Raw genomic sequence first — 11,900 nt, forward strand, 5'->3', positions numbered from 1 at the left:
TGGATTTGACACTGACCAGTAGGAGCAACAAATTCTGACTTCACACTTTAGAACACAAGAAACTGATTTTTGTTTATGTAATTGTTGGTTTTATGAGTTTTTCTTTTGCAGAATTGAAACATTAAAAATATTTCAAAATATGAAAAAGCTTTTAACCGTTGACAAATGTTCACATGACTTTCTTTTAAAATAAGACATTCTGTGTCACATAGGATCATCTCAATGCAGCAAATAGTAGGTAGTGTTATGTCAGCAATGAAAAAAAAAAACAGTTTATTTTATCATTTGTGGTGCATCTCAGCCAGAAATGCGTACATTTAACTAAACAAAATTAAATAAAAGCTAATTAAGTGACTCTTAGTATATTATTTTTAATTATAATACATTCCATAAAATTCTTACAATTCAAAAATAAAATAAAAAACAATTTTATAATTCAGTAGCCTTAATTCTGGTTGTGCTTTCTGACCTCCAATAATGTCGGTGGGACGTGGCTCACAAAAGTCTGTCGAAATGTCAAAATTCAACTTGTGTTACGTTTTGTCCTTCACCTGTTTGTGAATGAGTTGAATAAAGTTACCTCAGTATTTACATACTTTTTACTGAATCCTGTAACGTTTTTTTTAACCAGAGAGTCACAATGGAGGGGTAACAGAGCCACAGGCTGGACTACAACAAAATGGCAAAAATTTACAAATGCAATAGAAAAAAAATAATAATAAATTCTATAAAAAACAGAAAACAACAAAAATAAAACAATACTGCTTTTAATCTATCTTTACCTCAAGTCTTGAGGTTGAGTCGTGGAATTTGACCATATTTTAATTAAAAGGTTTTCCTACTCGTCCTATAGTGGCTTCATCATTCTGAATGGTGCTGGGTTCAAATCCCACATAAACCTTCCAGGTGGGTCTTCCACATTACCACAATTGAATAATTCGTTAGACATGGAACAAAATAAATCATTTTCCATAAAAGAAATAGCCAACACCCACAAAATTAAATTGTGAGACATAAACATAAAATGTTTCAATGAAACATAAAGGAATTGATATACAGAAAGGAGGATTCTCCTCTAACGACACATCGTTTGTCAGGAACACATCACCTTTTACCTGAAGATGAGCGTTTGTAGTCTGGGCTTGCGTTGGTTGGGAACTGCTCACCTTTTCACCTCACACCTAGGGGGTCCTTTTTAAAATATCTTTTTTTATCTGAAGCTTCTCCTTTGTCCCTGGGTTTGTCCAGTCTGATACACTTGAAATCAGTCCAGTCTCCATCCTGACTAAAGGTGATCCTCTGACCATCGTCCCAGAGATGTATAAATGACTAATTCTTTTATGTTTATGATAAAAAAATAAAATAAAAAATAGCATATTAAAGAAGTTTTCTGTAGATTAAAACAAATAAAATTGCCAGTTCTTACTAATTGAAATATCATTCAAAATCTCATGAAATTTGGGGACAATAACCGTAGAAGACACAGATTGTAACACCGGTGTGTGTCGTAAAGGGGTGTGGTGTTTAGATTTCACCCGAGTCTGGACTTTAGTGACACGACAGCACCATGCTGTCTGCGTCTTCCTGAATAGTTATGTGAAAACTCTACGGCTCACTCATTTATTTAAAAAATTACATCAGATATTCAAAAGTGCTTCCTGAAAAATGAACATGTGGCTTCAATCTTTTATCTTTTACACCAAAAACAACACTGTGATCAGCTGTCACATGTTAGAGCTGTCATCTCATTCATGCTTACAGAGCAAAGGTTGGAGATTTGGGTCTTTGAGTCACTTTGAGAGACTTTCACGTTGACATTTAAAAAATATATATATAGTAATTCACCCCTCCCCAAAATGTTATGAAAGGCTTTGCATCTGCCTGAAAAATACTGCAGATGTAACTCTGACTTTTTTTTTAGGAAAGCTGACTCTCAGCTTGATGTTCTGCTGGTTTAGCTCATAAGGAAACCTGGACATTTGTGGATAAAGCATGAATGTGTGCTAAAGTACACAAAAAAAACCTCTGCAGTAACAAAGGCAAAGCAGCTCATGATTAGCACATGTCTGCTCTGCTCATAAAATCCTTAAAAACATCATATATCTGTGAGTTCAACTTATTATTTCTACAAAGTTTATTAAACTAAAGTGATTCTCAATCTTTTTTTTATTAAATTAAAGCTTTAAATGTCCTCATTTTTTGCTATATCTGTACATGGAACTGACAAATTCTCAGTTAACAGAGAAAAGAATGAATTGATATTGTTCCATTTTGAGTTTACACAATGAGGAATGCCTCTAAATAAATCTCTTTTTAACTTTAAAACAGGCAGAGAGTCTGCTGCACTTCTAAAGACTGTGTCACACAGCCAACGACGTACACTTTGCGCATTTTGCACGGAAGAAAATTCGTCATCAGAATCCTTTAATATCATTGTACACAAGAGGCTTGTTACAACAAAATTACTGGTGCTCTCCAGCTGCTTGAGCAAAATAAACTAAAGTTACATACATATTAGATTAAAATACACAATAGAAAATGTGTGGAATTATTGCATACGTGAATATACGTGAAAAAAGTGAGAAAAGTTGATGTACACAGTTGTATCACATATGAACCACGTTAAAACCACAGAAGAAATATAATTAAACCATGCAAAGAACACGTAAATCAACGTAATTGCCAAATCTGCCCCCAAATTCATGCATCAATGACATAATTTTAACAGGATATGTACACAAAACAAGTTATCCGTCTGTGTCATATGCATCAAGAGTCCTTTGGACATATGTGGGACAGGAAAGCCACAAATTTGACTATTTGACTATAAGTTTACCGTGTGTAAACTTTCCTTAAACTTGCCTTTTATATTAAGCCTTTTGTGAACAGTTTTTTTAATGTAGGTTGTTTCTCAAAATATAACCGATTGCACACGTGAAAATATTTGCAAAAAACTGAAACTTTAATACATTTTGTCTTTGTTTTTCCCTTTTTTTTGCAGTCAAATTGTTCTCTGAGAAGGGGGGCCCAGACCTAAGCCGCCTTGTGGCTGCTAAAACCATCTCATCATCTATATATTTAAAAAATACTCAAGCGTCTTGACAGTAGACCTGTACCAAAGTTAAATATAGGAAAAACCTTTGAAAAAATACAAGATAAAAAATATATTTTTCTCTTAATGAAAAGCGAGAAGTTAAAAAAAAAACAAGTTGAGGAATTGAAAATATGGTAAATGTTTTAGACACAATTTTGCAAAATGTATCTAAGCAAAAAAGGACAAAATTGATGCAACAATGAGCCTTACATACATGTAATGTCAAGGAAATTGTTTTAATCATCACATTTTTAATCTTCTGTCAGTGCTATTTTGTTCTCTTTGCATTTCTTGACCCAATCTCATAAGGAAAAATAGGCAGATGAATTTGTGTTTTTCCTTTCTTTCGTTGAATTATTGTACTGTTAAGCTAGAAATCATTGTAAAATTTTTACTTTTTACATTTTTTCTGTCTGAAATGAAACAAGCAAAATCTATAAGTCTCCAAATAAAGCAGTCCTGCAGAAAAAAAATAATTAGATGACGAAAAAAAATAAAAAACAAGATGTATGCTCTTTTTTATTAACATGTTTTTCCAATAAAACCCTGTGTTCACAGCAGCATTTTAAGTAAGCTCCAAACAATTATAGCAGCTGACTTTTTTCACAGAAAACTAATGAATAGAATAAATATTCCTGGTATGAGTTTTCTTTTTTTTTTTTCAAGGACAACAGGGAATATCACTTGTTAGAAACATCAACCACCTTTATTTCTCACTCAAAGTGATTCTTTTTTTTGGTTAAAGTCCTAACAAAGAGGTCAGGCGACCCCCGTGCTACGGATCAAGCGTTTTCAGCCCATGAGTTATGCGGCAGCACATGCACAAACAGTTTTCAAATTAAATTAACGGAAGCGCCGTTCCGTCAACACTTGAGCCGTGAGACGGCCACATCAATAAAAGTCTTCAAACACCACAGCCAGCGCCGGCAGCGGCTATAAAAAGCAAACAGTACTAAAATTAGAATGAGTCATATGTTCTATTGCTGTCTTGCTGGGGGGGTTGTGATAAAACTTCTTGGTGCTCCGTGTGGTCAGGTTTGATTACCCACTCCAAGCAAAAAGCTCTGAAACAATCAGAGAACAAAGAAGGTCATGTTTGCAGACACTTCCAAGCAAACACAGGGACAATTTCTGTTATTGTGTTTGGGATTCATTACCCTGCTACAGATCAAAGTGGATGAATTTTGTGTTGCATTTATCATTTCCTTTTATACCATCTGGATGACATAAAATACAGGATTTCCTTTCAAGCTGCTCAGATGAAAAGATGGCCGACCAGGTCAACAAGTTTATTAATATTTGGCTTGTTCATGCAGGAAAGACACTTAACAGCTGCAGTTTAGTCAAACTTCAGGTGATTAAAAATAAACATTCATATCCACTTCGGCTCTCAGTGATCGGATGATATTCTGCAAACACCATGAGAAGTGCTCATTAAGAAAATTTGAAGCTGAATCTGTAATCGCCACTTTGCAATAATTGTGTTAATTCATTTCATTAAAAGCTAGTCGTGCAAATATTAGAATTCTTTCAACTTTGTTGATTAGAATGACTTAGTTAATGGTACAGGAGGCAGTTGACTCATTTTAAAAAGGGAACATTTAACATTTTACAAATAATGATAAAGACTGTTAAAGGATGGGCTTTTACTTTGCTGGTTCTGGTTCTTCTCTTCCATCCATCAGTTGTGCACTTTGTAATTTCAACCACTGGGGCGCAGCGCTAGCACAGAACCAGAGAGAAGCTCACTTTTGTGCTTTTCATGCTTCATTCTTATTCTGCACTTCTAAAGAATTCAAAAGGAGGTGTTTCATTGCACAAAGCAGAGCGTCACATGACGTCAGCGAGGAGGACTGACTGGTCGGAATCAACCACTAATGATTCAGCGCGTGGCCTTTCAACCAGCCATGTGAAGGAAAGATGTGCCGGGCTCTTAATGAATGGGACAGAGAAGCGGAAAGAAGTGGAAGTGTTAATTCCAAAGTTAATGCTTTTCATCTAATGCCGTTAGACTTCAGATTAATCACAAAGTGAGGCATAAAAATGTACATTTCATATCAGAATATTCATTTGACAGCGCTGTTAGATTTTATTCGGAGAGATACTTTTTCCTAAATAGTTAAATGTGTTTATAAGAACAAACAGAGATGTATTTGCATAATCAGGAGACTTTTAGGGCTTTTCTAAACACTGTTGAGATTCACACAACGAAAGTCATAAAGTTACATAAATTTACATGGCAGTGCTGCAGCTTTATGATTTGCTCATAGGGACAGAGTGTACCTATTAATTTTGATCAATGTGTTTGAAATACTTCAGAGGCTTTGCCTGTAAGACTTAACTGTTCTTTTGAGGCTTTATGTGAGACAGGATTTTTCATAAACAAGTTCAAAATATGGCATCAAAAAGACTAAACAAATCCCTTTATGCTATATTTAACGGAAGTATCTTCAGCAATGGTTTCACTCTGCCAAACCTTTGGTGTCAGATTTAGGGGAATATGATGCACCACCCAGAGAAAAACAATTGAATAAACCATGGAAGAAAATTTTTAAAAAGAGCTGGAAAAGTGCAGTTGGTGTAAACTTTTTCCTCTTTTTGTGGAAAGTTCAGTGCGGCAGAGGAACTGGACTTGATGTACACCAGACCCTCAGTACAGATGGTCTGTAAACTTTATTATTCTGGAGTCAACTGTGTCATAGACTTGATAGCAAACATAAAAACAAATCTATGGGAAAATGATTTAAAAAGACAAAATCAGAGAGCTAAATATAAAAGTGACATATCAAACTTTTTGTGAAATAACATTAAAGAGTGTCTAGACAGTGAGATGAGTCCTACTGCAATCTTTTTTTAAATCGGCGTTTAAAGCTTTCCCAGTGATCTTTTAATTATGATTGTGCTGTTTTTAGCCAAAACCAAACAACCTGCATTGTTTTCTAACACAGTTTCTGCAGAACACCTCTGAGTTGTGGGCGGTACTATTGGCTCAGAGTAAGCCTGTCCCCCCTTCCCAACATCCTTTTGTTTACACTCTTTCCTGCTAGCTAATAACCCCTCACAACCCCAACCTGGCATTAAGGGTGCAACAAAAATGGCGAGGATTATTGGAGCTATCCAGTCGTCTAGTTCTGATCCAGATTCCAGCTCAGACGAGGAAAACAAAGGCGTACATGAATCTATTTGACTGCAAGTGGATGCATCAGAATGATGGAATTCAATCTCAAAGTTGAATTTATTTCCAAAACACATCTTTTATAAATGCATCTTAGGTTTTTGTTTCAGATTTTACAGATTTTTCTTCTGTCACAGGGCAGTAACTGCATTTAGACAACATTAACATGGTTTTTATACTATATGATAGGGCTTTGCACCAAAACATAAGATTTTTTGAAAAGCTTTTGGGAGTTTTTTTCTTGTTTAGGTCAAACCTGTCACTTTGTTTTATGAGTGTGGACAGTTCCACACAGTTATGTGTCATTGTGAATCAGCAAGAAACCTTCCTTTAAAGTGAAGAACATTTCAATAAAGCAAATAAAGAAAACAACCATGAGTCTATGGGCACTTCATTAAATCAGCAACCTCAAACACTGGCAAAACCCTGTCAGGAATTATAAGTTATGTCTGCATCTTTTCATGAAGGTCAAATGCAGATCCATTCAGCAAAGGACTATTTATAAATGCATAAATTTTATATAATGTGGTATTTATGTCTTCTACGTATCTGCTTTAAACCGTGTTTCAGCACTGGACAGCTCTCACCTGTCTCCCAGGGCTCCAAAAGGCCCATCATGTGATCTTTCCTACAGCGTGACGTTATAAGTTGACATTCACAGTTTAATTAATGAGGTTTAAATACCCCACCCCCCACCCCCCACCACCACCATCACGAACACCAAAAAAAAAAGAAGAAAAAGACTCTTTCATTGACGCGCAGCTCTCCAATGGGACGGAGATGGGGTGGGGTGATGACGCAGCCGCCAACTCCCCCACCCCTCTTCCCACCGACCTGACGATTGAAAAAGGCATGTCTTTCCGAGTCATGGATTAAAAAACCAGAGAGGAGGCAACTTGACGGGACGCAGGAAACTTTTCGCGTAGACGGCGGTTTGGCGCGCCCTGATCCGTCCATGAGCGAGAGCGCGTAAAAGTCCCCTAGAAGTCAGCTGCGGGCGCACGGAGGACTACACACGCAAGAGGAGCCACAAGACTGAGGAAGAAGACGCGCATCACTGGAGGAATACAAGGGAGACAGCGAGAGGCTGAGATCCGAGCTCACTCTCCCAGTTGAGCGGATCAAAGAACTGGTGAGAAAAGAAACACTTTTGAGGGATAATTTAGAAAAATCTGGTAAATCAAGACTGTAACTATCTAGAGATATTTAAAAAATGTATGCTTTTTACAAAAAGAAAAAAATATCTTTTTTTGACTTTTTTTAAAATCCAAAATCCTTTTTTTTTGTCTTTTACAGCAGGACAATGTCCAGTAAAGCGACTCTAGCATTACTCATCTATGGGATCTTAATGCATTACAGCATCAACTGCTCACCTGTGGGGCTCAGCTTTCCCAGCATTAGGTAGGTGCTGAGCAGAGGGGCAGAAGCTGAGGAGCTTCATGGAGGAGTTTACTGGATAATATCATCTGACAACCAATCCATACAGCTGAGACGCAGTCAGGAGGGAGCAGGCTAATGTGATTTAGACTCTGCTGTGCCTCAATCTGTAGTCATTCACAGATAATTCTTACAATTGGATAATTGGTTCTACAAAAGAGGGAATTTTTTCAGACAAACATTTTTAATTAATTATATTTATAAATTGGACAAACCAAAATCCCCTTTTTTCCCCCCCAGCAGACTTGACAGTGAGGTTTATGATGAGGGTGGCAACTCTTTACCATCTCTGGATTATGATGGTGATCAAGTGGAGGTGAGAAGCCCTTCATCTGTCGCTGACGACGTCTTCACTTTGTTCTATCCTCCAGAGAAAAGGTGATTATCATCATTTTTTTTAACTTTCCCCCACGCGCTCGGAGTGTTGGAAACATCGCATTTATGTTGTATTTGTGTCTGTTCTGTGCGTCCTTTGATGTCAAAGCATTAAAAAAAATGTATGTTTGTTCTTTATTGTTTATTGCATCATTTTGCAGTTGTTGTTTATGTCTCTCAGAAATAAAATATAGAAAATGATATTTAAAGAAAAAGGAGGAATAAGAGCAGATAAGAAAAAAATAGAAAAATGTCCTTGACGATCAATAATTAGGGGGCATAATCATCAAAAAAAGTGTTTATTTTAGTATTTTTGTTGCCAGTTGCGCTGGGTGTGTGGTGATTTTTTACTATGTGGCTATCTATCATCCCAGAATGGAAAGGCATGCAGACGGCATGTTTAATAAAGCCTACAGGAAAGCGCTGGGTCAGTTATCAGCAAGGAAATATCTTCATTCTCTGATGGCAAAACGTGTAGGGTAAGAAGATCTTCTTGTTTGTCCTTCTCTTTTTTTTTTTAAATTCTGTTTTCCGTCTTCTGTGTGTTTGTTCCCTGTTGATCGGTCCCTTAAAAGCCCATAATTCACACCGTTTCATGTGTTGCGTGTTTCTGTGGTTTCCACACATCCTAGAATCCTGCAAATCTGGAGCCGTCCCCCCCCCTGTGAATCAGCCTCCATTACTGTAATGCTATAAAAAAAGTGGTGAAGAAGCGCACAAACAATTACTTAAGTGATGCGGGAAGTGTCATTCTCTTAGCTGGCTGTTGTTGAAAGTGCACAGGGAAGAATTAACCCACACACGTTTAAATTTATTTCTTTATGAATAATTTATGGAGCCAGATCCCAGATCTAATGGAGGGAGGGGCTGCAGCTGTGAGCAGGCCTATCACATCTCGGTGCACAATGCGAATCCTCTCGGGGTGTGCTCAAAGATAAAATCTCAACTTAGGCAAAATTTTCAATGCAAATGATCTGCATTTGCTTTGGTTCTGATGGATCTTAGTGGAAATTCCAAGATGGTGGTCCACCATCACCACGGGCTGCCCACAGGGGGGTTGGGGTGCCTTGAACGCACCTGTAACCGCTTCAGCCCTCATTTGCCTCTTCTCCTCCCACAGGGGGGGGAAAACGCTGGACGACAGCTCGGAGCCCCTGTCCAAGCGACACTCAGACGGGATCTTCACGGACAGCTACAGCCGCTACAGAAAGCAAATGGCCGTCAAGAAATACCTGGCAGCCGTCCTGGGGAAAAGGTATAGACAGAGAATTAGAAACAAAGGACGACGTATGGCATATTTGTAGCTGCCTCCCCCTTTTCTCTTCCTCCTCTTCTCCCCCCTGAACAGAAAAAAGTGTGCGCAGCCCCCAGATGAAGTCACTCTGAGATCTGGCCAATCAGTAGATCGCTTTTGTGTTCAAACATGTATTTATGTATGAAGTAAGCCATTAAATAAATATTTTGATAATAATATTGGGTTTTATTTTGTACTTAAAGCACTTAAAGATGTATTTCCTTGTGGAACAAATTTTCCCCCCAGAAAAGTATGAAGTAAGAAATCCTTAAACGTTTAAGTTTTACCTCCCACATTCCTGTCTTTTAAACATCCAGTGAAGGCAAATGAGAGTGAATTGTAGTTTAAAAGACAATCAATGCATTCAATGCTGCTTTTTCTCTGTGAAGTTTTATTAAGAGTTTAGTTGTCTTTATCCACAACAGCCTTGAGGACGTAGCTTTTCACCGTGTCCTACAAGAGCTAGACTTTGATGCCCTCCCGGACGGGGATGAGTTTGAGGCTTTTTTGGGAGACTGGCTGAAACAGTTCTCCCCCCAATTTGCGGTGAGTTTCTGGCTCTTTCCACGAGGCCTCGTCCTCCCCGGGGACTCCTTACGTCCACTTTCTTTTTTTTTTGTAATCTTCTTCTTCTTCTCCACTTTGTTGCCTTGAGCACTCAACCCTGACTTCTTCCACCTCATCTGTGCTCCCGTCTCACAGATTTTCATTCCACCTGTATGAAGCATACAGGCTAAAAGTGGAAAGGCTCGGTCAAATCCTAAACCCATTGTCAACTGTTTGAAAATAACAAGTAATTACAATAAAAAATAGATTTGGAATATGTGTTAGCTTTAAAACTCATTTTATGAATCCCTCATTCCTAGACTTGAGTACTTTTGAGGTTTTTCCTTCTTTTATTTTCTTCAGCTGTGCTTACAAAGTAAACTTTCACATGGATTTGTGCCAATCCCGTGTTTCTATCAAATGTATCCTGTTCTTTTATTCTGTTCAAGGTTGTCTCTATCCACATAATAAGTATCAGACATCTCCACCAGGCAATTCAAAAAAAAAAAAAAGGAAAAAAAAACATTTTTTTGAATGATACTTGTTAAATGGAATCCCACTCAGTTTGTTGGAGACATTCGAGGAACTCTTGTGTTTCAACCCTCTGGATCTATTGTGCTTCCTTTTTTCTGTCATGTGAACCAATGTACAAATTACAGTAGACTGCATGATTAAAGCTCTGGCAACAGCCACCACGTTTGTGCAGACAACTATGGTTGTGCTTGAATTTCTGACTACTGTAGACCATCCATGCGGTTGTGTTCTGTTCGCTTACATTCCCAGACAAGCTGTATGTTCTCCACAGAAGCATCTGAATGTACTTTACTGCTAACAAGATCTTCTAGTTTTGTAATTTTCTGTGAGGTAGTAAAAAAAAAGAAGATATTTTTTGACTTTAATAGACAAGAATTAGAAAGGTGGTAGATAGTTATGTTCAGACAGAGAGCTTCAAGTTGTCAAACTCCATAGGAAAAACTGCACGGAAAGTAGGTGTTAGGAAGCACAACAGGTTAAAAGAATTGCATCTGTTTTCAATGTATCAATTTTCTTTTTAATTTTTGCATCCCACCCCTCCTCTAGGCTTTGTGACGCAGGAAGCAGGGAGGTGTGGTGCCTTGCATCGACTTTAAAAATCGCCATGAATCACAGATGGCTATTAAGTGGCCCTACAATGCTGCACATCATCAGCTCGCATTTCCGACTTTTTTGTTGTTGTTGCTTACGTGTCACGCACCGATGTTTGATGGCGCCACTCAGCGTAGATGTTGTTAGTGTTTGTTTACACTGCTTTCTTTTCCAATTTGTTGTAGAATTCTTCACTTTTGTCAAAAACAAAGAGGAGCAGCCGCTTCTCCATGAACCATCATGTGTATGATAATGAAGCGCCAAATAGCCTTAAAAATCTATAGGAGTATATATCTATATATAGATATATATCTATATATATATAGTGTGAAAATTTACTATTAGATCTTCAAATGCAATCTGCAAGAATAAAGCCAATAAATGTCTAAAAAAAACGTGCTGTAAAATTTGTATGAATAAATTTTTGTAAACAACAAATATTTTGTCTAATCTTTGGAGCCGGTAACATCAAGGGTCTTGATCAGATGCGAAAGGATAAAACATGTTCACCAAATCCTGAAGCTGGTAATTTAGATCTTTCTGGGGATTCTTCTGTACAGAAAGGTGCACACCGTTTTGTATTTTATGCAAGGAAATGTCTCATAAGCTTCAGAGAGGTTGAGGTCCAGATGAGGTGCAGAATAAATCAGCAATGGAGAAAGAGAAAGAGAGGGAGGGAAAGGGGACACCAAAAGTCTCGGCCCTGTTTTCTCTGTGATTTGGCCGAGGAGTAGTGTCAACAGTTGGTTGGGTGTCTGCCTCTCCTCGGGACAGCATGAGAAAAGAGACGTGGAAGGGATCACCCAGCCCTCGCCACACTCCCTCGCTGCACGTTTCCCCCCTCCGTGGCTCCG

At 37.9% G+C, this 11,900-nt stretch overlaps 1 protein-coding gene across 6 annotated transcripts; it reads left to right on the forward strand.

Annotated features, from left to right (window-relative positions):
- Positions 1 to 7,138: 7,138 nt before the first annotated feature.
- adcyap1a (adenylate cyclase activating polypeptide 1a) lies at positions 7,139 to 11,484 on the forward strand. Of its 6 annotated transcripts, XM_023950331.2 has the most exons (7): positions 7,161 to 7,401; positions 7,566 to 7,670; positions 7,947 to 8,084; positions 8,456 to 8,560; positions 9,202 to 9,336; positions 9,801 to 9,921; positions 11,002 to 11,484. In XM_023950331.2, exons 2-7 carry the CDS (start codon positions 7,573 to 7,575, stop codon positions 11,008 to 11,010), a joined length of 606 nt encoding a protein of 201 aa, XP_023806099.1. In that variant the 5' UTR covers positions 7,161 to 7,401; positions 7,566 to 7,572; the 3' UTR covers positions 11,011 to 11,484. The 6 variants fall into 6 exon arrangements, with proteins under 6 accessions (XP_023806098.1, XP_023806099.1, XP_023806097.1 ...); XM_023950330.2 differs by lacking the exon at positions 11,002 to 11,484 and having other exon boundaries at positions 7,139 to 7,401; positions 7,950 to 8,084; positions 9,801 to 10,631; XM_023950329.2 differs by lacking the exon at positions 11,002 to 11,484 and having other exon boundaries at positions 9,801 to 10,631.
- The last annotated feature ends 416 nt before the right edge of the window (positions 11,485 to 11,900 follow it).

Source organism: Oryzias latipes, chromosome 20 (genome assembly GCF_053564925.1).
Source record: "Oryzias latipes strain Hd-rR chromosome 20, Olatipes_Hd-rR_3.1".
Lineage (NCBI taxonomy): Eukaryota > Metazoa > Chordata > Actinopteri > Beloniformes > Adrianichthyidae > Oryzias > Oryzias latipes.

Excerpts from the sequence above, each read along its gene's own strand:
- adcyap1a (XM_023950329.2), top strand. The coding sequence starts at position 7,573 with ATGTCCAGTAAAGCGACTCTAGCATTACTCATCTATGGGATCTTAATG. Across the intron at positions 8,085-8,455 it reads TTCTATCCTCCAGAGAAAAG|AATGGAAAGGCATGCAGACG; the intron begins GTGATTATCATC and ends CTATCATCCCAG. Across the intron at positions 9,337-9,800 it reads GCAGCCGTCCTGGGGAAAAG|CCTTGAGGACGTAGCTTTTC; the intron begins GTATAGACAGAG and ends TATCCACAACAG.